We start from the raw sequence: 27,251 nt of genomic DNA, 5'->3' as shown, positions 1-27,251 counted from the left end.
CAACGGGGGAGTGTGCACCTGCCACCAGTTGAGCTCAGCCAGACTGCGAGACGAGTCGGAGCGAGCTGAGGGAGTGAGTCAACCATGGACAAGTTCAAGTGCCCGAGCTTCTTCAAGTGCGGAGGGAAGGAGGTAGGGGTCTGGAAACCGTGGGAGGTGTGGGGGGCCTGGGAAGGGAACACTTCAGGGGAGGCCCGCTCAGGTTTTGCCTTTGGCGGCCGTTCCTTGTTCTCCATATTTTTCTTCTGTTGCCTTCAAGTGTGCCTGAGATGTCCCCATAGGATAGAGGGAAAAGAGAACAGCTCTTACTGGGGCAGCCAGAAGACTTAGGATGGATCACCTCAACCTCCGCCTTGGGTGTGCCCACAAAATCCTGGTCTTTGTCCCTCTCCAGACCGTGTCCATATGCTGGAGGGAAATGAGAAAATGCATTGTCCTTATCTGACCTGAGGAACCCTCCATACCCCAGAGCAGCTAACAGGTTGGGAAAGAACCCCTTCCCTCTGAGGTGGAGAGAGAGCTACTCCACCTGGTGGGACAGGAGAATTTGTCTCTGAATATTATTCTGTGGCTTCCAGCCGGGGATAGGAAGACAAGTTAAACTGGCCTTAATTCCAAACATCCCAAACTATCAGCCTATAGGAAAAGGAGTCTATAAACTCTTTTTGTTTGTTTGTTTTAGTAGAAGCTATATATTGGAGCCTTCTTCTCAAAGATCTCCTGCAATCTCAAGAGTGTTGATTTTACCTAATTCATCTTTAAGACTTTTGTATTTTTGAAGTCTTATTTGTACACCTTCATTTGTCCTTCATGCTGGGTACCACATGTAATCTTTCTAGCAAAATTTGGATGATCTCACCCAAAGAAGTAGTAAATATTCCCACCTGAAGAGGTTTTTGGTTTGGTTTTGGTTTGGTTTTTTTTTTTTTTTTTTTTCATTTCAAGGGGTAAATGTTGTAAAGTAAAAGCGGCCATTAGCAGAAATCCCCTCAACCTTTGGAAAGTGTTTCCCTTGGCTAAGGCTTTCAGGGTTCATTCTCCCCCCACCTCTCTCTCTCTCTCTCTCTCTCTCATGTGTGTGTGTGTGTGTGTGTGTGAAATTATGCTTCTGTGGATTTTTAATAGTAGAAAGACAAACTCGTGATATTTTCTCTTCTCCAGAAAGTGACGGCTTCATCTGAGAATTTCCATGTTGGTGAAACTGATGAGAATCAGGACCGTGGTAACTGGTCCAAAAAATCGGATTATCTTCTATCTATGGTTGGATATGCAGTGGGATTAGGGAATGTGTGGAGATTCCCCTATTTGACCTACAACAATGGCGGAGGTATTCCCCCCACCCCCCGCCCCAGCTCAACTTCTTTCCCTTCCAGTTTAAATGGTGTGCTGTATGGCCTCTGAAGCTATTTTAAGAACTGAGGAAAGGTATATGACAGTTTGGGTTAGTGGGGGGATGGGAAACAAGCTTACCGCATCCATCATTAGACTGAGTTGCTAGCTCAAGTTAGGAAGCTGGCTTTGCAAAATCCTCAGGTATAAACTTGATAAAAGTTGTACATTTAGCACTTCTGAGTCTCTGGTTTAAGATCCAATGTAATCTTCCACTATGACTTGCTCTTCTTCATTTATACACGTTCATGTGATAATCTGTTCAGACTCAAGTTGTGTTTGGCTTAATTTATGGCTGAATCTAAGCAAGAGGCTGGGGATTCTCTTTCTAATATGAAGCTGAAATACATTGGTTGCTTAAGTAGCGTAAGGCATTACATTTTGGAAATACAAGTGTGGAAGGAGATGATTAAGAATTAAAGGTTTAGTATTTTAAGCTGCAATATCAAATTGGATTGACCATGTAGAGGATCCTTCTAGAATGCAACAGACTTTAGTTCAAGACTAGGTGTTTAATTTCTGCAAAATGATACTGTTTATACCTCAGAGATCATTAAGGAAGACTCAATTAGAACAAGGAGAAAAAAAAAATAACTGAGGTGACACGCAAAGGGAAACAAAATGAATTGCACAATTCTCTAGTAGTGTCGAAACAACTTTTCACTTACACCATATTTTATTTACTTGTAATTACAGGTTCTATTAGAAGTGTAGAGGTGACATGCCCTTAGATTTCATAATTGGGAACCAGTGAAACTGTGCCACTATAATTATTTTTCTTGGTATAATAGGATTTTGTGTGGTGATGTTTCAATCTTATAGTCCTTGTTAATTGGTTGCATTAGAACATTCATACTGGCCTGTGGAGACTTAAGAGAGAAGCTCTGTTTATCAAACACTTTAAGTGTTGGTGGCAATAAATTCTCCTCTCTGGAGCCTACATTGTTTAGTCATGGGTTGGGTCTAAGTTTGAACTGGAAAATGAGTTAGGAATCAACAATCCTTTGAGTGTTTAAGTCCTAAGGTCTAGTGTAACGAAGAGCATTCAGACTTCTTTCCAGCCTCTAGTGCTCAGTTTCAGAAAAACCACAGGTTCAGAAATTCCCTGTGTCTTACCATCGTACATCAGTCCAGTGGTGGCCATAAACTTCCAGGAACTATATTAAACTAGGTTTAATAGAGAATTTGAAACGTAGCTCCCCCCAAAATGCTATTATTTATTGTATGCTATTATCTCTCTCACCTTTTCCTCTAAAAATTAATATATCACATCAGTTCTCAGTTTTTAAAGATTGTATCATTTGGGTAATGCATGATCTAGGCTCTTTTGATTGCTTCTTTCTCTCCTGTCCAAGTGTAGGAGAGGAACATGAAACTCAGATTTGCCAAGTGTTAATAGATCAGATTTTTAAATATGGTTAGGTTTGGAAAACTATGGCTAAAATCTGGAATCATTTTTATCTATAGATTCTTTTTACCAGTTTATAAAAGAGAAGTATCATACAACCAAAGGGTCTAAGATGGCAGTATCAACAATTTGGGACCAGGATATTATATTAGCAATTTACCAATTATGGTTGTTAATAAAAACAATAATATAATGGGTAAAAAACTATACATGTCACTCAGGAAAATAATCCTTTTTTTGAAAAAAAAAAAAAAAAACAAACCAACTATTTATAATGGGCTATTAAGATTTACCTTACTGTTGTATTGAGACAGGGATAGTCTCTATTACTTTTCTTCATATTTATCACTGGTAAGACTAAAACTTCTATTAGTCATAGTAGTGATGGTATGTACATTGCAACATCTATGAAAACATATTTGTCCCTATGTTCTAGTGACTAGTGACTTGTACATAACAAGTATTTTATTGTCTTATTATTTTTAATGGAATGTATTTTGAGGGTTGGGAAAAATGTTATTCCCAGGTATGACGTTACAATATCATAGTATGAAAAATACACGAGGGAAACAGTGCCACATGGGTCAATGAAATGTACGTAATCCCAAAGCCCATTTTTTAATCTACTGATCCCGTTTTCTTATTAAACTTTGTTAAGACTTCTAGAGTACTTAATAAATTTAATATTCTGTCCCTGCTTCTACCTACAATCTGCCAAAGTTCGAATGAGCAATTTATTATGTCCCAGAAGTGGGTGGAAAAAAATCAAAAAGGGATCTGGACAATCTAAATGTATGAGCATTAGTCCTTCCTTTTAAAATAAAGAGCTGACTTTTTTTGAGAGAGAAAGAGCACTCTCACATGTGTGAGTGCTGGTGCGGGGGAGGGGCAGAGGGACGGAGAGAACCTCGAGCAGACTCCATGCAGAGGGTGGAGCCCGACACTGATCCCACAGCCCTGAGATCACGACCTGAGCTGAAATTAAGAGTCGGACACTTAACTGAGCCACCCAGGCGCTCCAGAAAGTTAATTTTGAGTGTGCCTCAAAACTTCAGAATCTTTTAACAAAACCAAGAACATTCTTATTAACACTGAAGAAAGACCCTTATGACTATTTGGAGAATAATCCACTTAGCTGCAGTAACTTCCACTCTGAACCACATGTAGCATTTGCACCCGAAGTCTTAAAAAAATAGACTATTTGGAAAGGAGAAAGGAGGGAAACTAACTTTGAACAGATACTGTGTGCCTGCCATTTTGCCAAGTGTTTTCACAGAGGCTCTATAATTGAACGCTTACCACAGACTGATGAGCTGGTATGGCTCTCCCCATTTATGAGGAACCCAAGGTCCCGAGAGGTTAGGTAAATTGGCCCAGGTTACATAACTAGTAAATGGTGGAGTCAGGATATAAACCTAGGTGTATCCGGCTCCAGAGCCTGTGATCATTCACCTCCTCTGGATTGCTTTTTTATAGGCTATCGTTTTTAATAACCACAGCAACCTCTTTAGGTCATACTAGAATCCCATTTCACAGATGAGGAAACCAAGGTTTAGAGAATCAACTACTTTCTCACAGAAACTGGTAAATCTGGGGCCTAAACCTTGTACTCTGACTCCACTCTATCGGAATGCTTTCAAAATGTTATGCTGGTTATCAACGTGCCATCAACGTTTGGGGACGTAATAGTGCTTTGCTTCTCTTTTGCATTTTCTAGGTGCCTTCTTGATACCTTATGCGATCATGCTGGCACTGGCTGGTTTACCTCTGTTCTTCCTGGAGTGTTCACTGGGACAGTTTGCTAGCTTAGGTCCAGTTTCAGTTTGGAGGCTTCTCCCATTGTTTCAAGGTTAGTGTTCACATGTTTTTCTTACTGTGCCTACTGGTCTCTTGGGGTCTATAGCTGTCCGCACTAGGGGGAGGGAAAATGTTTCATATTTGGACATGTTAAAGGCAAAGAAGCAGATGTTGTTTTGCTGAATATTTGCCAGAGAATTGAAAGACCAAATGGTAATTTGTATTTCTGTTTCTCTCGGGCTGAAGATACAGAAGGGGTTAGGGAGGATACTGGAGGGGGTCGTTATTGTCCTATATTCACCTTTTACAATCCCGTGGCACATAGTTATAGTCCTGTTATGCGTTAACTTTGTGGCTCTGGCTTTTTTCTCCTTCATGTGCAGTCTTTTGTCTTCTTGCCTTTGCGTATCTTTTACAACGCCTCATTTAGAAAAGTTGAAGGGCAGGTCACTATGTTTTCTGGGACACCCCCTAATAGAATAGGACACTGGCGAAGTTTTTCAGAGTGCCTTGATTGTTATTAAACATCAAACAGCCTTCCTGTCTGAAGATTACATATCCTTTTGGTGTGTGCTAGTGGTTGCAAACTATTTGTAAAAGCTTCAATACAACATCAAATATAAATTCAGAGTGAGGCGAATAGAACATTGTGAGGGAATATGAAGGAAGCCACCTCAAGAGCGAGTCTTGAGCATATGGGTTATATTCAGTATGCTAAACCGCATCTTGAAATGATGGAGTTCAAGAAATTTTGGAAGTTTAAATTCGGATTGTTACTGGATTATTGACTTTTCTTTACATGCGCTGCTAGAAATCCTGTACATTAACTCCGAGCCTTTATCTTCTACTTGCCAAAATATTGGTTTATAGATGAAGATGTAAGTAGTGGTCAGTGGGTCAATAGGATATGAGCTTTGTTTGTTTGTTTTTAAGAACAGGACCCACTCTGACAAGAACTTTCAGACATAATAGGAGAGTGATGGCCATGGGCGATTCTTTACGTGAACTTGATGGATCCACACAGGGCTTCTGCCCTTGGTCTTAGTACCATTTTCTAATTAACTAAAAAAATGGTTTCAGAAGGTCAATCATCAAAATAATTTTAAATTTTGGAAGAAAGCTATTTAGACAGTAGTCCTTCCTCCCCACTCCCCTGCCCCCCACCCCCCAAAAAAGAAAAGACAATGTTTGAACCTGCCTTCTCATTTTCAAATAGATTTTGTGGAAATTGAGATGCAGCTTTTTTTATGAATTAGCAAAAGAAATTGCACTTGTTTGTTTTTGATTTTAATTGTTCTCTTTTCCAGGTGTGGGAATTACAATGGTCCTGATATCCATTTTCGTGACAATCTATTATAATGTCATAATTGCCTATAGTCTTTACTACATGTTTGCTTCTTTTCAAAGTGAACTACCATGGAAAAATTGCTCATATTGGGCAGATGAGAACTGTAGCAGATCGCCTATAGGTAAACTTCATTTATTTACCTAAAAATACTGTGAACGAAGCATCATTCTTTTATTTTTTTCTAATAAGCTTAAAGGGTTACATGATTTTCTAACCAATTTAGGGGCAATTTAAAGTGAGCCACGGGTGGGGCGCCTGGCTGGCTCAGTCTATAGAGCATGTGACTCTTGATCTCGGGGTTGTGAGTTCGAGACCCACGTTGATTACTTAAAAATCAAATCTTAAAGTGAGCCCAGGGTTATTGATGAAAGCAGGATAACTTTGGCTAACTTTGAAAACTGATTAATGCAGTTATGTTAATTTCTGAGGGCCGCCAGTAAAGCCAAGCCCTCCTTAGGAGTAGGCAGGAGAGAAGGAAGAAAGTGGGAAAGTGGTAGAGACAAGCACTATCCATGAGTGTTTCAGGAGCCAGTGAGTATCATCCACATAATAAGTTGCTGATCTTTGGAATCAAGTAGTATTGATATTATAGACTATTACCACTGGGATTGTCTATGTATATTAGAGAATAAAGTAATAAGGCTTTAATGCTTCTTAGGAATTTAAAGGTGTCATTTATCTATATAGGTTAAATAAGTCCACATACTAACAATTCCTTAGAGCACTAAGTCCTGTCCAAAATGATTGTTACTTTATAGAAGTTATTATTATACATATAATCATAGTTTAAAAGGGCAGATATTTACTCACGCCCAGGTTGGCAGTAGAGAAGATTTAAGATGCTGAATGTGCATGGCTTATTCCATTTGCAAGATTTCTCCTCTGCCCTCACCAAGTAACAATCTAAATGGTTTAATTATTTTACCATTAAAACTTTTTTCAGGAAGGGCGCCTGGATGGCTCAGCCTGTTGAGCAGCCGACTCTTGGTTTCGGCTCAGGTCATGATCTCAGGGTCCTGGGATCCAGCCCTGCATCAGACTCCACGTTCAGTGGGGAGTCTGCTTCTCTCTTTCTCCCCATCTGCGACTCCGCTCACATGCTCTCTCTCTCTAAAATGAGTAAATAAATCTTTAAAAAAAAAAACACTTTTTTTCCAGGAAAGTACTTGTCTAAAACTAAGTACGTGTCTCTGTGTGTATTCTTTTTTTATAATTTTTAGTTACTCACTGTAATATCAGTACACTTTCGGGGGAGAGCATCCGAGTGAATAAAAGCTTCGTAGACATCAGCCATTTAAACTGCACCAATGGAAGTGAAATTTATCAGCCAGGGCAGCTTCCCAGTGAACAATATTGGAAGTAAGTATGCTAGATGATCTACTTCTCTTCGTTTTTTTGGTTTTTTTTTATTATATTATGTTAATCACCATACATTACATCATTAGTTTTTGATGTAGTGTTCCATGATTCATTGTTTGCATATAACACCCAGTGCTCCATTCAGTACGTGCCCTCTTTAATACCCATCACCAGGCTAACCCATCCCCCCACCCCCTCCCCTCTAGAACCCTCAGTTTGTTCCTCAGAGTCCATAGTCTTTCATGGTTCGTAGATGATCTACTTCTTAAACAGATGTTATTTAAAAGTTTTTGTAAATAACAATAAAATATTAATCAGCTTGTTTCTTACCTCATATAGGTAGAAAAAAAAGGGGAATCAGAGCAAATTATACTTGATAGGACTCAAATGCTTATCTAGCCTGTGTGGGGAGTAGTAACCTGAAAGATCAGCTTCTAGTCAACAAATTGTCATTTGTAAATTGTTTATCAAATGAGAGCAATACTGTCAGTAATGATCTGTTCAGTGTTTATTATATATAAGTTAGGGCATTGCTCTGAAGAATAAATACTCAAATTTTAGACTATAATGAGCAAATTTGAATAATAAACTGTTGGGTGATGAGTAATATTGGGGGCAAAATTGCCATTTAAAGCTGTAATTCTTCATTATCCATTTTGCTTATAATTGTCATTATATGATAAAAATAGATATTCAGGGTTATATTTATTTGTATTAACTTTAATTGATCACTCTTTACTCTCCTGACTTATACCTACATTTTATCCTTACCAAACTGCCTTGATTATTGCTGTAATGAGCTCTTCCTCATCTACATGTTCATGCTCTGTGGGACCCTTTCAAAAACTGGGTCTTAAAATGTTCCCAAACACCAAGCTAAGAATTAAAATCCTAGATCCATGCATGTCCTTAATAGAAATCACTGATTTTTACAGAAAGCCTTTGAAAAAGTCATAAAAATTGGAATCATTTAGGTTTGATGCTAACTATAAGTATGATGAATAATTTAATTTTAGATGTTTCTTCATCTTTTTACCTTGAGAAAAATACTGTAACAAATAAAAGAAATAATCTGATAAGGTTCTTTTTTTTTTTTTTTTTTTTTTTTTTTACATAAAAGATCTTTGAAATATTAGGGGGCAAATCATAGCTAAAGGAATTAGTAGATTTTTTATTCTGGGGTTTGGAACTTTGGATTGGCTACAGTTAACCCTAAAGTTCAGAGCCTAGCTTTTTACTGAACTATTTTTGCCCCTCTGTACAATAGTATCAATAAAAGGCTCACATGGGTGTGCCTGGGTGGCTCAGTCGGTTAAGCGTCTGCCTTCGGCTCAGGTCATGATCCTGGAGTCCCGGGATGGAGCCCCTCATCGGGCTCCCTGCTCAGCGGGGAGTCTGCTTCTCCCTCTGACCCTCCCCTCTCTCGTGCTCTCTCTCTCATTCTCTCTCTCTCAAATAAATAAATAAAATCTTTAAAAAAGTAAAAGGCTCCCATGACATTGATGTATTAGTAAGATAGAATACTCATGAAACATCTCCCTGGATGATAGATATTACAAAATTCAATGTATGAAGACAAGTGATTCTGTGTTCATAAAAAAGGCTTGTGTGTTTTCAGTAAAGTGGCACTCCAGCGGTCAAGTGGAATGGATGAGACTGGAGTAATTGTGTGGTATTTAGCACTTTGTCTTCTTCTGGCTTGGCTCATAGTTGGAGCAGCGCTATTTAAAGGAATCAAGTCTTCTGGCAAGGTAATTTGGAAAACACATTAGATGGTGATGTAGCTCTTTTCCAATTTCATTGCAGTTCAATGTCAAGCATAATCAAATGCGTGTTTTTTTCTATAATGGGAACATTCGAATGTGTGAAAAGCTTTCTAAGTAGGCAGCCTAGCTGTAGGAAAATACATAAGATCCCTGCTATTGGTACAAATACAACAAAACAAGCAAAACTAGTACTAGGGTTGTGCAATTACAGCTGACCCTTGAACAACGTGGGGGTGAGGGGTGCCAAACCCCCCCTTGCACTTGTAAATCCAGCTATAACTTTTGACTCCCCCACAACTTAACTACTAACAGCCTGATGTTGACCAGAAACCTTACTGATAACCTGAAGTCAATTAACACCCATTTTAGTATGTTATATATATTATATACCTTATTCTTACAATAAAGTAAGCTAGAGGGGCGCCTGGGTGGCTGAGTTGGTTGGGCGTCTGCCTTTGGCTAGGGTCATGGTCCCAGGGTCCTGGGATGGAGCCCCACGTCAAGCTCCTTGCTTGGTTGGGAGCCTGCTTCTCTCTCTGCAGCTCTCCCCTGCTCATGCTCACTCTGTATCTCAAATAACTACTAACTAACTAACTAAATAAATAAATAAATAAAATCTTTAAAGTAACCTAAAGAAAAGAAAATGTTATGAAGAAAATCACTGGAGGACATCCATTTACAGTACTGTATTTATTGAAAGAAAAAAATCCTCATCTAAGTGGATCCACACAGTTCAAACCCGTGTTGTTCAAAGGTCAGCTGTATCAGAAGTTGGACCCTGCTAGCTAATATAGCATTCGGAGACTTGAGTGTATATTTTAAAATTGTGTGTCCTCTTACATAAGTAAGCATCTTGGATGGAATTATATATTGCAATGTTTGGTTTGGCAAGTCTAGATCCTCGTTATATACGGTTAGTGTAGGGATTCCTTTAATGGGAGAGAGAAAAAAAATCAAATATGCAGTTGTTCTCTTAAAGCTGGCCAGAATTGACTCAGAACCGTCTTTTTCAGTGAAGAGTCCTCTTCTGAAAAACATTATACTTTCCCCCTTTATTGTTTTGTTTTTTAAACTTTCCCGAGAGCATCATGGCAATTTCAGGGAACAACATGAAATTTTCTCCATGAACAGTTGTAATGGTACCCAGAAAAGTGAATATTTATGGTAACTACTAGACTGAAATCTCCTTAAAGATGGAAGACTGGGGTAACTGTGGATACTACCTTTGTATTCCTGGTATAATATCTAGCGCATTCAGTTCATGCTAAATTATGATGAGACATTCTGTTAGATCACAAAAATATTGTGAACCTCACAAAGTCAGTGGAAACTTTCCAAAATAATGTTTCAGTTGCACATTTTTGAAACCCATGGTTTCTTTTTGACATTAATATTGAAATAATCCATTGAAGGCCATTTGCCTAGGCGATTAACTTTTATTGGTCTCTGGATGACTTTAAATTGTCTCCTTGGGCATATTATCAAACACAGGACATCTATGGATCAAAGAAATTGTCCACATTAATGAAAAGCCGGCCTCAAAGGCAATCTGCTCATCTGGAACCATGTGTTATCCAGGATACAAGTACACTGCTTTGTGTGCTATCAAACTCTCTTAATGGTATCTCTAAGGATAATAATACCAAGTGTTCGGTATTCACTTTCATCAGCTTTCAGGGGATTTGGACATCTACTAGGAGATTATTTTCCTTCTCCTTGGGGACTGAATATATACTAACTATTGCAAGTATACAAGCATTTCCCTTTCTACCTCAATGCAGTAATTTACCAAGAAGTGATATTCAGTCCCTTCAGACATTTACAGACATATTTAGGAAAGCACTCTACCTAGATTCCAAGTTACCCCCGCTGATGTACTGTGTATTTACAATGTGAACCTAGGAAATACTGCTTCATACATCAGAGTGTTTTGAAAATGGATCATCTGAGAGTGGGAAGAGAAAGAGAAAATTATGCCATTTTTGGTATTGGTATCACCAGGTTTATTAATAACTTATGAAATCTTTAATACTTTATTTTACTAATGTCAACCGGCTAATAACTTTGTGCATATACAGTTACATAACAGGACTTAAAAATTTAACTTATCCACCACTGGTTGTTTTTCTTGGTAGGTGGTATATTTTACAGCTCTTTTCCCCTATGTTGTCCTGTTCATCCTGCTAGTCCGAGGGGCGACTCTGGAGGGTGCATTGAAAGGCATTTCATACTATATTGGAGCACAGTCAAATTTTACAAAACTTAAGGAAGCTGAGGTAAGACTTCATTTGGATTTCAAATTATCTGAGGAGGTAAACCTTAAAAGCAAACACTGAAAATCTTTGGTTGCATATGAGTGTCATAATGTAGTGGCTTGCAAAAGAACATGGAGTTAAATTTATTAGTGTTTCTGTCCACTAGGAAGTCCAATGTAGCCATTTAACATGACACTAGTGCTTTCCTTTTGGAAGTGAGATAATCATTTTTAGTAGTAAGGCTTTAAAAGTCATATTATTCATATAACTGATTCTATTTGACCAAAAGGATTTGGGGCCTATTAATCTGAGAAAGAAACTTCCATGTTTGGATACCTACCTACAAGTTGATGAGTAGGACGGTGAGACTTCTTGGATAAACTCATAGATTTCAAGATTACAGGTGAAAGTCTAATGGTCTAATATACATTTTAATTGTCTTCAAAAGTTAATATCCCCAAGTTAAGATCAAAGTGTACCTAATGGATTATGAAGTTAAACCACAAATTTGAAATGAAGCATTCCATAAATGAAACTGTTATTTGTCAACATAAATGTGTGCCATGAATATGAATTGGGTAACCCTCTTTTAACTAGTCTTTCGCCAGATAATGGCTGTGTATATCATGGATACATAAAATCTTTTACACTTTTGACTGCAGAGAGCATACAGATTAAGTGTACTCTATATAGGATGCATCTATTCACACAGCCTAAGAATGGTTTCACTTTGTCAGTAATCACATCACATTCTTGGCACGCATTAAGCTTCTGGCCAGCTAAAACACCAAGTCTTATGTTGAAGTCAAGAAACACTATGTTACTATAATCTTCATTAGTAGCAGTGCTATCCAAAATGGATATTCGTTTGTTTGCTATGGTATTCTTTGAGGAACTGATGCTAATTTCCAGCAGTTCGCTATTTTCTAAATACTTACAATCTGGATATTTACTTTTTTAAGATTTTATTTATTTAGAGAGAGAACGCATGTATGGGGAGGGGCAGAAGGAGAAGGAGAGAGAGAATCTCAAGCAGACTCTACACTGAACATGGAGACTGGCACAGGCTCGATCTCATGACCCTGAGATCATGACCTGAGCCAAAATCAAGAGTCAGACGCTTAACCCACTGAGCCACCCAGGCACCCCACAGTCTGGGTATTTAATTATTTGTTGTAGAATTTTTCTGGTAAGCAAGTCAAATTTATCACTTTTTAGTCATGACAATCCTTCCTTTACCTTTTGTGAAAATTGAGACGTCAGTGTCTGGCCTTTGGTTTCCTGTACCCAAATAATTTTCACTCAGCAATTCACCCGCAACAGACTTAAATTATTTTAGAACTATGAACTTTTATTATTTTAGTCTTGGAGATTAATATAGTTTGATGTGTCCACAGGCCATTTGTTCATTTCTTCGTTTATCTTGGGCCTCACATCTTTTAACCTTGTTTGTTAATATCTTTCCAACTCGAAGACCATTTTTGATGCTGAATAAGAAACAAATAAAATGGAAGTTGGGATTCATCATCTTCTTCCTGTTAGGTTGTTAAACAAGATAAAATATTAATTAATGCACTTTCAAAATGGTAAACTGTTATATAAATATGAGCACACAATTATTTCAGTTATTGCTGTTATATTATACTCTACTATTATGGATGCAACATTTTCCCTAAGAAGAGGACCCTCCATTTTCTTTAAACTTCTTTTTTTTTTTTTAAAGATTTTATTTATTTATTTGAGAGAGAGTGAGAGCTAGAGAGAGAGAGCACACACAGAAGGAGAGGGAGAGGGAGAAGCAGACTCCCCGCGGAGCAGGGAGCCTGACGCGGGACTCGATCCCAGGACCCTGGGATCATGACCTGAGCCGAAAGCAGACGCTTAACCAGCTGAGCCACCCAGGTGCCCCCATTTTCTTTAAACTTCTTAACTTTGAGCACAGGTGAAAAGCCCCTTTGATATTCTTTAAGTGACTTTTCCAAGCCTCAGATCACCTGAGCTTTATAGTTCCTGAAAAAATATTATGATTATTTTATATTGGTCTGTTTCAATGTCTCTATTACCTTTAAAATATCAGACCTAAACCTAAAGCTCCCTTTGAAACATAAAATTTAATCCTCCCTCCTCTTCACCCCAATAAATACAGTACCCCCACTGGTACTGTATTACTGCTGGTAATGAGAATTTTTTCTTAGACCTTTTTTTATTTCTCACAATCCATATTCTGAGCATGGGATCATAAATATATATATTTTTCCTTTTCTTTGAATATCTGAACTTTGTTGCAACCTCTAGGAGAGCAGAGAGCCATACAAATTTATAGCTAGAAGGGTCTTCTGGTCTTCAATGATTATTTTACTAACTCCTTCATTTTACAGTGATGAAACTGAAACCCAGAAAGATTCACATTTAGTTAAATTTACACAGCCAGTTTGTGCATCTTGAATTAAGATTTTCTAATCCCTAAATTACTAATTTTGTATATAGCTATGAGATTGATAGATATGGAGATTAGAACTATGTTTGGAATTTTGCTTCACTTTATTTGCAACCTAGGTACACATCGTGGTCTGCAGTAGCATTTTGATAGAACCCAGACCTGCTACACCAATTTCCAGCTCCCCCTAACTCACATATGAATACAAAATGTATCAGGTAAAAGCAGCTGAGACATCAACATAAGCATGTTGTTCATCTCTTAATATGTACAGGTGCCTAAAAAATAAGAGCATTTTATTTGTAATGATTTTGTTATAAGTGAAATAACATCTATCTATCTATCCATCCACTCACTTTGCTTTCTACTGGCTGCAATTATAATGTAATAATAATCTAACATCAAGCTGTATTCTGAAGACCTAGTAAATTTTATTCCCCAATGACTTTTATATCTGTTGAAATTGGAAATAGATTACATACCTTTCAAAGGGGGAAATTATAATTTTTAATTTCCATAAAAGAAACCGAGTATCAATTTATGATTATTTTCCATAGTAACAATAATAGCTACCATTGAGCATCCTAATTGCTTTACATATGCTCTTATTCAATTCTCACATCATTCCTAGTACACTTATATCATCATCATCTTCTTCATCATCTCCATTTTACAGATGAACGAACAGACTTAAAAATGTTAAATAAATTGAAGTCAAGGAGAGTAAGAGGTATTGGATATAAATTTCATTCTTTTTGACTCCAGAGCTAGAGCTCTTTGTCGCCATGTTATATTGCCTGCTTTTCACTGAGTAGTCCTGTTTTTCAATGGACTAAAAAAAAAAAAAAAAAAAAAAACACTTTTGCCCAAATCTTTGCCAATCTATTTGAAATCTATACAATTAGGTTTTTTCTTTTGTAATGTTCTATCTACAGAAGTTCACTGTTAACATGGATTTGCTTAGTTTCTGAGATTATTGTCCTTTAGCAAAGATATAGGAGGGGTAAATTGTAAAAGGCAGACTAGTAAAAGGGTAGGATTAGATGGAATGAGTGGGAGGCTGCTTAAAGAGTTGAGGTCGGCTATGCGAGGCTCTAATCGAACAAACACAGGATGAGGGAACTGGTGATCTAAGGGATTATAAATATATCATTATTCTTCAAAAATTGCCTAGTACTGTCCTTGTTAAGAATGGATATGTATCTATTGTCCCCAAATTGATATGTAGAGTCAATAGAACTTTAATCAGATGGACAGCACAGTTTTCCTTAGTTGTTGAGAACGGATTGTAAAATTTACACGCAAGAGAAAAAGGCAAAAAACAAAACAAAACAAAACAACCTGTTTTTGAAGAAGGAACACTTGTCCTACCAGATATGAAACAATATTATAATACTATAGGAATTAAAATAATGTGGTGTTAGCGTAGATATAGACTTACAGACCAGTGGGACAGAATAGTCTCAGAAATAGGTTCATGAACATTTGGAACTTGATATGTGGCAGAGGTGGCCATGCAGATCAATGGGGAAAGGATGGACTATCTAATTGATATAACTGACATCCAAATGATTATCTTTAGATAACTGATACTCCATTTAGAAAAGAAAATGAATTGGACTTTCCACTTTAATATGTACTGTATCAATTTTTCAGGCTAATTGAAAACAATATGAACAAAGCTTTAAATCTTTTAGAAGAAAATGTAGGACAGTATCTATGATCTTTGGCTAAAGATTTCTTTTTAAGTCAGAGAAATCAAGGACAATACATAAAAGCAAAGATGGGCACCTTTAGTTACATTAAAACAACAATAAAATCTTTGGCTCAAAAGAATAAGCCACAAATTGGGAGGAAAAAATAACATATATAATAGACAAAGGATTAGAATCCAGCCTACATAAAGAATTTCTAGAGATCAAAGAAGACAAATAACCCAAACAAGAAATTGGCAAAAGACCTGAACAGGAATTTCACAGGGAAAAAAACCTGTGGAATATGAAGACATAAAAACATACTAAACCTTATAAATAATTAAGGTAATGAAAACTCTCATTTGACAGCCACCAGATTGGAGAATATTAAAAATTCTGACCAATACTGGCAAGAACGTGAAGGAATGGGAGCTCTCACACCTAGCTGGTGAGAGTCCAAAGCGGTAAAATAATATGGCACTATTTCATAAAAGAGAAGATGCATATACTCTTTGACATCACCGTTCCTCAACTCGGTATGAGGAGACATGCACAGGAATACTTATAGCTACAACATTTTTGATAGCAGAATATTGAACCACCTCAATGTCCCTCGACAGGATAGAGGATGATCTGTGGTATATACAGTGGGGCAATACAGCAGTGAAAAAAATGTTCCAAACTACATATATTTAACTAAACCATATGAATTTGTCTATATTTTTTCAGTTTTGACACAAAATTAAAATTTCATATGGTTCAAATTGATAACGGATAACTCTCATACAATACTGAATGAAAAAAGGCAAGGTGTATAGGTTTACATGCATTTAGAAAACTTTTCTATCAACTCAATAACATGAAAAGCTAAATACCATATTGCTTGGGTTTACATGTTTCTAGGGTAAAATCTAAAGAAAAATGAGGAAATGAGAAACCCAGAAGTCAGGATAGCAGTTACCACTGAAGGGTGAAGGGTGATCTAATCAGAAAGGGGCCCTGGGAGGTTTCCAAAGACTGGTAACATTTCATTTTTTAAGCTGAGCAGTGGGTTTGGTGTTCTGGTGTTTACTTCATTATTATTCATATTTATTCATTTGTATATATGAAATCTTTTGTAGAAGTAAAAAGTTTAAAGTGTATGGTTTTAAAGATGAAATTATCTTCTCTTATAGGTTTGGAAGGATGCTGCCACTCAAATATTTTACTCCCTTTCAGTGGCTTGGGGTGGCTTAGTTGCTCTATCATCTTACAATAAGTTCAATAACAACTGCTTCTTAGATGCTATTTTAGTTTGTCTGATAAACTGCTTCACTAGTGTGTTCGCTGGATTTGCTATTTTTTCTATATTGGGACACATGGCTCATATATCTGGAAAGGAAGTTGCTCAAGTCGTAAAATCAGGTATGTGATGCTATACATTAATAACTTCAATTAATTCAGTGTAGCTCATTTAAGAAACACTAATATATTTTATAGCAATTTACTTAAAGCACTCAAGCAACGTTTAGGGTGTTGCATTTTCTTTCTCATTGCATCTTATATAATTTGATTACTTTAATAATTCTTAGACGGTCTGAGAAAACAGGACTATATTAGGGAATAATTGTTTAAGAAAATAATTTTCTGAATTTTGTCCAGTCCTTAATATGAACTGTTTACTGTACAAGTATCAGGCATCATGGATGCCTTTACATGTGTTATCTTCATTTAATTTATACACATATACATGTGTGTATTCATATATATATGACTGTATGAGAGTATATGTGTGTGTGTGTATTCTTCCATGTACAAGTGCAGCCTTGGGTCTGAATTTTTAAAACACATTAATATCATATAGATAGAAACCCAGGTAACTTTGAGTGTCCAGCTATGTCCAGCTTTAAAGGAATCTGATTAATGAACTTCCTAACTTTAAAGACATTAGCTAGGGATGCTTAATTATCTGGTTAAGATTCTTAGGAAAAGAATTCCAGGGTTCTTAGTAGTAGGAATCCCTCATTAAATTTTTATTTATGGCCAATATCATTTGATGGAGAGACCAATGCAGGAAAATAGAATGTTAGGACTAGAAGGGACTTTATAGATAATCTAGTGTCCAGCTCCTCATTTACAGAGAAGTGGACAGATGCACAGAAATGTTATGTCTTGCAGAAGATTAAATCATTGGGAAGTGACAGAGTCTAGGCTAGAAGCTAATTCTCCTGAATCCTAGGTCAGTCCTCTGGGAGTCTGGAGAAACTTAAAATACTTCAAACAACTAAGTATCACATAATATAATTAAAAAAAAATTAAAAGCACCTCTAACGATAATATACATCAAATAGAAAATAAGATTCAGCTTCTAGTTTTGTTACATACAATTTTGCAAGTGTCCTTATACTAATTAAAATAGCTCTACAGCTAGTGACCCTGGGTGACCATCTGGAGAGACAGCTGAAGACTAAAAATGTAGGTCCATAAGCATAGCTCTCTTGATCGTGTAATTCTTCTAGAATTTCTAGGCTAAGATAACTTAATTTAGGTTTCTGGAGTTTAAGACAGTTGTTATTCTTCATGAATCTCTAAAAAATGAAATAGGTTAAACAAAATCGTTAAACAGTTAAGATTTCTTATGCGAGAAATGTACCATTTACAAAATTCATCTCACTAGCTTAGTTCACATCACATGCTCACATTATCACTTCATTGAACAACCAAGTCAAATATTCTTAAAAGTGGCAAGTGAAATAGTTGCCTGAGAATGTATATCATGGATTGAGTCGGCAAATCAAAATGAAATTTTTCTAGTACCTTATTTTGAAAATGTCCAAATGTGTGAACTTTTTGGCAACTAATTTAAATGAAATGTCATACATTTTTCTTAGGTTTTGATTTGGCATTCATTGCTTATCCAGAAGCGTTAGCCCAACTCCCAGGTGGCCCATTTTGGTCCATATTATTTTTCTTCATGCTTTTGACTTTGGGTCTCGACTCTCAGTTTGCATCCATTGGTAAGTAATACTCCCAGTGTTACGATATCCCTCTTATATCCTTTTCTTACCCTTGTTTTCCCCATTAGCTTTTACTCTTAGAATCTGAAAATTCTTTTTAACTTGATTTTAAATACAGAAAAGTACAAAGTACTCATGTAGTAGATACCCAAAAGGAACAGACATTAATATCTTATATTTGCTTCAGAAATGAAATTGAAGTCCCCTCTTTTTCTCTCCCATACGCAATTCACATTTCTTCCTTCCTAGAACTAACTGTCCCCATGGATTATGTGCTACTCAGTCCATGTCTGTATACGTTATATATGTATCCATAAATAACATATAAATGTTGTCACATAAACGTGAAGTTTCATAACATACATATCATTCTGACAGTTGTTTTTTTACATGTATTGTGAATCTGTGTTGATACATACTCATATAGATCGACTTAATTCACAATCTGTTGCCATAATCATGGGCAGTTGGATTATTTCCGATTCTGACAAATCACACACGCTACTGCAATGACTGTTCTTGCACGTGGCCCTAGGGTACACACCTAGACATTCTGAAACATTATTCATCAGATCACTCTTACATAACACACTTTAATAGTTGACTATGTACAGCATAAAGTCTGGCTTCCTTTAGTTGTCTTTCAAAGCCCTTGAAAATTTCAAACCTGTATCTTAATTCCTTCACCCCTACATCCTTCTGCTTTCAGCCAGTACTCTGTTTCATGAACACATTTATTTCTTAAACCTAGAAGGCCTTTCTGTCTCCATGCCGTTTATTCAAATATTCACCTTATTTAAAAGTTCTCTTAGAATTCTTCCTTTCCCATAACCCTCTTTCAAACTACGTCAGCCCTCAGGGATCTGTTACCTTGTAGTTACTAGCGATGAAAAACCTTGTAAAACAGACTAAAAACAACAAAGAAAGAGAGCTGCGTTTGGTTTTTATCCAAACCAACAAGCGGTGACTGCCAAGAGAAAGGACGCTATGGATTTTTAAAAACAAGGGGTAGGCACTGGGTGTGATATGCAACTGATGTATCCCTGAACTCTACCTCTGAAACTAATAATACATTATATGTTATTTAATTGAATTTAAAGAAGATAAAATTTAAAAAGAAATAAAAAATAAAGCACTTCATGTAGGGAAAAATAAATAAATAAATAAAAGCAAGGAGTAGGACCCAGAGTATATTTTCAGCATATATTTGTAAATTTAATTAATAGAAGTTGAATTCTTTGATTAAAATTATTGGCAAATGAGTTGACATATGACATGCCATTTTTTTTTCCCCTTCTGAAGAAACAATTACAACAACGATTCAAGATTTATTTCCCAAAGTGATGAAGAAAATGAGGGTTCCTATAACTTTGGGTTGCTGCTTGGTTTTGTTTCTCCTTGGTCTCGTCTGTGTGACTCAGGTATTACTATAGTATTTTTTCATAGACAAATCATTAGTTGGAACGTGCTTTATAATCTAAAGGAGGAAAACAAAGGTTTAAGAGGATGTTTAGGGACAAGTCCAAGTCTGATTCAGCTCAAGGTTTTCTGAGTTTTAGCCCAGAGTTTTTCCCAGTATAGCACAATTTCGACAGTTAAGTATATTGTGAAGAGGGGTGGGGACCCAATATTGGACAATTTCTCCAATTACAATAAAGTTATAAACGTTCAACACATACTAGACTTTTGATAGCTACCACACGGCACACAGCCACTGCATGTCATTTTGATAATCAGCTACTCTAAATGCTTCTTTTTTCCCAGTGACTCAGTATAGGATGAAAGGTGCATCCTTTTTGAGATATTGAAGGCCACATTTGTGTTTACATTTGAAAATATTCCTTTTTCACATCTTAGTACAGGTGAAACCAAGGAGCACATGTTAAAATCAAATGAATAGATTTGATTTAAAGACTTCATCAATCCTAAAAATAATTAAAAATATACTTAGATGTAATTGGTATTTTTTTTTTGGTAGGCTGGAATTTACTGGGTTCATCTGATTGACCATTTCTGTGCTGGATGGGGCATTTTGATTGCAGCTATACTGGAAATAATAGGAATCATCTGGATTTATGGTAAATAGTAACTATAGAATTATCTACGCATTTTATTAAAATAACTTAGTGTGATTCTTTTTCATTATGTTTACTAAAATTGTAAAGTATAATAATACTGGAAAAAAGGTGTATACTTCATTGCTATAGAATAAGAAAATGTTTAGACAGAAAGATAATTTGGGGCCATCACTATTAATGGAGGAAAATGTGAGCAAGGACTGAATGTACTCTTTTTTTTTTTTCCATAAGGTGGGAACAGATTCATTGAAGATATAGAAATGATGATTGGAGCCAAAAGGTGGATATTCTGGCTATGGTGGAGAGCCTGCTGGTTTGTCATTACACCTCTTCTTCTGATTGTAAGTAATTAATATGCCATGAATTTGGTATATATTTGACCATTTCTAAGATAAACTTGAAGAATAATTCATATTGGAGACAATAAGGCAAACTAAGGTCATAAATTAATGACCTTCAACTTTTGCTTTATGACTGCAAGTTGCCTCAATTAAAATGCCTTCACAGTATTGTTTTTGAGGCTATAGGTTTAAACATTTACCATCTGAGAAAATGAACAGGCTCCTATAGACTTAAAGTACTTAAAAATTATCTACGTACTTAAAAAATTAGTACGTACTTAAAAATTGTCAATCGAATAAAAATAAATCATTCATCTGCTGGTTCCCTAAAAAATATGGTGAGTCATCTACAATGTTCCTGAACTCTCTGCTAAGACCCAGACATGGACTGTAAGGATTGTGATCTAAATATATTAATTGCTAAGAAACAACACTCAGATTTTAATGCATATTTTTTTCTTCATGGGAGGGATTTACTATCTGAAATTACTAAAAGAAACCACTGTCAACAGAGGCAATCGTTTATGTTAAATTCAACAATTGGTGCTATTTAGGAACTGAGGGAAAGCAAAAGATACCCTACTGGAGAGACCCGGCCTATAGACATGATATCGTTAAATAACAGTTCAGGGCAGTCAATGACAAAATAAACACTTAACAGGATGGAGAATTACTGCAATGGTGGAGGTGGGGCAGGGGCAAAGCTTCACAGAGGATGTGTTTTGGTTCTCATTGCCTCCAGGCTTCAAAGCTTTTCCTAGGAAAGGGCATTAAATAATTTGATCCAGAATTTGCTTCACATCTGAAGCATTGTGGTTGTTTTAAAGGGTGTTAAGTTTTACTTTTTTCACATATTATAAGGTCAGTTTCAAGTAGGGAGCAGTTTGGGACTGGATGTACTGAATTAAAATATTTTGGATGTTCCGTATTCTAGCTAAATGATTTAGACAGTGGTACTAAATATTGTTTTCCTCTTCTGACAATTCTCCACAATAAAATAAACCCTTTATCAATTAAGAAGCTCTCACCAGACTTTTTAGCCGGCTAGTTTTTATTGTTTACATAGCTTTGACAACTGGATTTAATTTAAAATGCAAAAGTATTATATATTAAATGATATACATTATCATCTGTTTTGTATAAAGTGATGTGAAGTCATGGATACTCCGTATCCCTCATCCATTCTCTTGTAGTTATGGAAAAAAATTATAATTGGGAAATACATTTAAATTACTGTAATTAAGTAGAATTCATCTATTAAATTGATTATTAATTAATCTATTAGATAAAATTAATCTATTAAACTTTACCTATTTGATATTCTTACATTCCATTTCCTCACTGATTTTAGTAAAACATAGACAGCTAAATAATTTAGAGAAACTACTAGGTGACTCTGGTTTTTGTTTTGTTTGCTTTACGGATTTCTAAATAATTAGTTTTCATGCTGCAACATGTCTAGTAGGTTTTTTAAAAAGTTTTTTTTTTTTTTAACTTGGCTTTTAAGTGTTTTCCTTGTTAATATTCAGAGTTCACTGTTTCACCCAAACATACATTGAACTTGTTTTTCTCTCAAAGAGAGGCTGGAAGTGAAGTGTGCTTTAGCAAATACATACCAGTAGCTTGTGAATGTGTCTGTGTTTTGGGTGTGGAGTAAGGGGTGCTCCGTGCAGTGAGAAATAATAGAAACAACTGCTAGGCAAGGAGCAAAGCATGTTCACTAAAGGGTACTTTACATTCTCCTTGAATGAACTGATATGCTGGCTAGCTTATAGCATAGAATAAAACCATACTATTATAAGTGAAACTTAAAAGTTCAGTCATGGAAATGTTCAGATATTGTTTTATTTTCGATCTGAAATATTTCATGATAAAGTAGTTTATTGAAAAACATCTTGGACCAGCATTTGTATCTCTTATAAATATATGGAGGTGCTCATTTTGGAAGAATCTATTCAAAGCCAAATACAAGTTATTTAGATTAGTTCATTTAGTATTATCTTCTGGCTAGTTACGGGATTATCTTAGTTGCTTGAATGTATCTTCATTTTAATTGCTTTTGATAAATTATTTCTAAGGATAGGGATCAAATTCCTAACAATTAGTGCAATTGAAATCGTCAGTGCAATAAAGTCTAACCTTTAGCATTGTCTCTTCATACTTTACTTTCACAGGCAATTTTGATCTGGTCACTCGTGAAATTTCATAGACCTAATTATGCCGAAATTCCATACCCTGACTGGGGAGTTGCTCTAGGCTGGTGTATGATTATTTTCTGCATTATTTGGATTCCAATTATGGCCGTCATAAAAATAATTCAAGCTGAAGGAAATATCTTTCAAGTAAGCACATTTATATTATTTATACTTTTTTAGAGAAAGCACTTATCAAAATGAAGATTACTCATATGGTGGTAATATGAGATTATGAACCTTTAGGCTACTTCTACACCTGATACAATCATCTGATTACTATGTGCATAGCATAGCTTTATACCATATATGTATTTGTGTCTCGTACTAGACTCTAAGCTCCTTTAGGGAGAGTCTTATGTTGCTTGCTGCTATATCCTCAGGCCCTATGAGCGTGCTGAGCACATAGAAGTAATATTTATACTTGTACTGAGTTTCCCTGAAGATGACACAAAGCAAAGGACCTTTTTGCTTTAGATCTATAATCTTTAAATACATTGTCTGGTTATAATACATGTCCTCATAGTGTGTTTAGACTGGAAAAAGCCTGGTAAATTATTTCAAACCCAATCTAGACCCTGAGTGATCCCTCTTGCATAGAGGTGTAGGCAGATGGAGTTGATTATGACATCTCACTAGGACAATGACTAAGACAAATCTCAGGAGTCAGATTTTAAATAATTTCCCAAGCCCACCCCAATCAATGGTTTGACCCTGGAGCTCCCTTTGTTCTGTTCTTGAAACCTCCCAAGTATACACTGGTTTAAATCCTCACCTAACCCTCCTTCTAAGGGCAGGATAGAAATGTCAGATAATTCAATGAAAATACATGGATTGATTCTGTTGTTCAAATGGGCTCATACACTTTCTTTTAAAATCATTTACATACTCAGTTATTTTGGTTTCATAGTTGGTGTAATTCTAGTAACAGTTAAATCTGAGTATCATTTTTTTAGTATACTGTATTAAGAATTTTGATGATCACTTTTTTTACTTTTCTATGGTTCTTATTTCATTTTGGTTAGCAAAGAAACTTAATAATATGGTTTGATATTTGCTTGTTTACAGATTTTAACACTTATGGTCTAAAACAAGCTTTTTTTTTTTTCTTTTCAGCGCATTGTAAGCTGCTGCAGACCAGCTTCTAACTGGGGTCCATACCTGGAACGACATCGTGGGGAGAGATATAAAGATATGGTAGATCCTAAAAAAGAGACTGACTATGAAATACCTACTGTTAGTGGCAGCAGAAAACCAGAATGAGATCTAATTTTTTAAAATACGTGGCCATACAATGTGATTATTTTAGAACAGAGGAAAATTTTATTTTATGTTAACGGAGTAGAAAAATGTATATACTATGTTCATGATGGTATAAGTTTTTCCCATTTAAGCAGGAGTGTAATATAATGTGAATCTACTAATATTTAACAATGTGATTATATTTCTTTTTAGATTATCTATCTGTATAACACATACATAGCTGTCTCTATGTCACAGTAATACTTTTGTAAATATTACCATATTTTTCTAATATACCGAAGACTTTATTTTGAGCCAGTTATTTAGAAAATTGTTATATTTTCTATTATACAAGTTTAAAAATATTATTTGCCTATATTTTCTTAGTATATCATCTTTCTTTTCCGTAAAGCTAGGGAAAATAAATCAGTATATTTAAAAGAAAGTGTTAAAATTGAAGGCCTCATTTAACTAGAAATGCTACACATACATGAAAAAATGGACTGTGTCTATGAGCACTGTAGTTTCATACTTTTAATCCAAATATATCTAAAATTTTCATGTATTTATGGGTCTCTTTTTCTATGTGAAATTAGTGGTTATGTTTACTTACAAATAGTGAAATAAGACAGAAAAATAAGGATTCTATGGCCAGTAAGTGATAAATCCAGAAAATGGAATCCAGAAGCTTCAAGTACTTCTCTCCCCATATAATGTCTTCCTAGGTTATACTTGGAAGAAAGTATCTCCCACCTAATTTCTACTGTGTTTCACAAAATTAAGAGTTGTTCATTATACTCTCTGAAATCTAGGTTTATTTTCAAATAGAACATGGGACAAAATGCTAATGAGGAAATGGCTTCAATCAAATCTAAGATCTTATGATTGTAATATATCATTAATAGATCAAGTAAAATGATTTTTGTCTTATTTGAGTAAGTTACTACTTACAGGTGATAACTTATTTATACACTTAAAGGAGATAAACTTGTCAAGAATGAGGGAAGGCAAATTAGAAAGTCCTATGTCCCAGTTTCCTTAAAAAAAAGATAATGAAAACATATCATTAATAGGCTTATACATTGATATTATTGACGACTGGTTTAAACATCACAGCCTAGGATAGTGAACATTGCCTAAATATGCAAGAAACTTCTCAGCTGTTCTTAAGGTCCTTAACCTGGGCTTCAGAGAACATATGAAACCGACATTATACATAATATACATAATATCTTTCTATGTGAATGTGTACTTGCATTTTCTAGGGACAGAGTCTAGAGTTTTCATAAGAATACCAAAGGGATCTGTGACTCAAAAAAGCTTAAGAACCACATATACTACTACTTCTGGCTTTTTGTTCTCAGCAAGTGAGGAATAAAAGGAATCATTTTAAGCCTTAATTTCTGATACATTTTAGATTCCTTTTCCTCTTCCTTTTGATTGAAGATTAAAGGAGTAAGGGATTAAGGTATTTAATTTATACTGGTAATTTATTTTGGGGAGAAGGGGCATGAAGGTAGGTAAACAGGCCTATAATTGAACAATTTCAGTGAGCTATGTACATATATATAAAATGACCTTGTGTTAGATATTCTGAAGATTTTGAGGGTAAGTCAAATGTCATTAGTGAACTTCAACAGATTAATTCCTCAGTTACACTGGATTTTATAAAATATTTGAAATAGATGGCTGACTAGAATTAAGAAACACTTTTTCTTCATTTTAATCCATATTACATGCATTTTATCATTATATTTTGGTGCTATCTGAGGTGCCAATTTTTTTGTTTTGTTTTTTTAAAGATTTTATTTATTTATTTGAGAGAGAGAGAATGAGAGAGAGCACATGAGAGGGGTTAGGGTCAGAGGGAGAAGCAGACTCCCTGCCAAGCAGGGAGCCCGATGTGGGACTCGATCCAGGGACTCCAGGATCATGACGTGAGCCGAAGGCAGTTGCTTAACCAACTGAGCCACCCAGGTGCCCTGAGGTGTCAATTTTCCACCAAATAGAAAAACGCATGCCATTTTCTATAGGTGATTCTTGTAATTCAGGGAAGATTTAGGCACATTTCTAATGAAATAACATCAAATTGATGGAGGAGAGGGTGATGGGGAAGAAATCCCCTTCAAGAGCTGACTACAAAGAGTAAAGAGTTTGTGTGATTATCTTCACAAGTGTCTAAAGCAAGATCTTAACAGTGCCTGGCATATTTTAGGGTGCTCAATGATAGCTCTTATTACAGATTTGACAGTAGTAAGAGAGAATTCTGTATAATAGAAAGAGTTCCATCAAATCCCATTTACTTTAATGCAAAAAGACATTTGCATATTGTATACCAAAACTGTTTTTCACAGGTGAGTGAAATTGAAATCACTATATCTCAACTATATTCTTTTTGCTGTAGTTTATTTTCTAACGCAAAACTGAGGAACCATTTCTTTCTCTACTGTACTTTCATTCCTTCCCCAGTAAAACATGTATATATATATATATATATATACATACACACATAAATATGTTTATTTATGTTTATAAACTTGTCAAACTTGTATATATAAAATATATAAATGTATAAATATATAAAACATGTAATCAATTCTTAAAATGTCAGTAAAAGCAAATTGATAAACGTCTGGTTTTTGTACCTGACTTGGCATCCCCTCCCCTTTTAAACAACTCATTTGGTATAAACACATATAATCAAATGAATTCACTCAAAGTGCCTTTAATGATTGCCTCCACTGCCATTACATTCTCTAAGCCTGTCAGATTTCTAGTTAACTAATGCACCATTTAAACCCTTGGTAACTAGGAAATGTTCCAGTTCAGCCAGCTTGTATTCCACGATCCTGAGGTTTGCCAATATTCGCTTCTGCATGGTTATGATGTGTGGGGAATTAAGATATCCTGAGAGAGGCTGTTGACTGAAAGACTCTTATCAGTATTGCT

The 27,251-nt window shown here is 35.6% G+C and overlaps 1 protein-coding gene across 1 annotated transcript; it reads left to right on the top strand.

Moving 5' to 3' along the window:
• SLC6A14 (solute carrier family 6 member 14) lies at positions 1-26,931 on the top strand. The gene is made up of 14 exons (XM_078065138.1): positions 1-132; positions 1,162-1,327; positions 4,515-4,646; positions 5,902-6,063; positions 7,163-7,301; positions 8,920-9,052; positions 11,203-11,343; positions 16,629-16,857; positions 18,324-18,449; positions 19,752-19,870; positions 20,428-20,527; positions 20,759-20,868; positions 23,043-23,210; positions 24,177-26,931. Exons 1-14 carry the CDS (start codon positions 85-87, stop codon positions 24,321-24,323), a joined length of 1,920 nt encoding a protein of 639 aa, XP_077921264.1. The 5' UTR covers positions 1-84; the 3' UTR covers positions 24,324-26,931.
• Positions 26,932-27,251: the final 320 nt, after the last annotated feature.

This window comes from Halichoerus grypus, chromosome X (assembly GCF_964656455.1).
Source record: "Halichoerus grypus chromosome X, mHalGry1.hap1.1, whole genome shotgun sequence".
In the NCBI taxonomy this organism is placed as follows: domain Eukaryota; kingdom Metazoa; phylum Chordata; class Mammalia; order Carnivora; family Phocidae; genus Halichoerus; species Halichoerus grypus.
The sequence above is the reverse complement of the archived record's forward strand: the minus strand, read 5'-3'. Positions and strand labels throughout refer to the sequence as shown.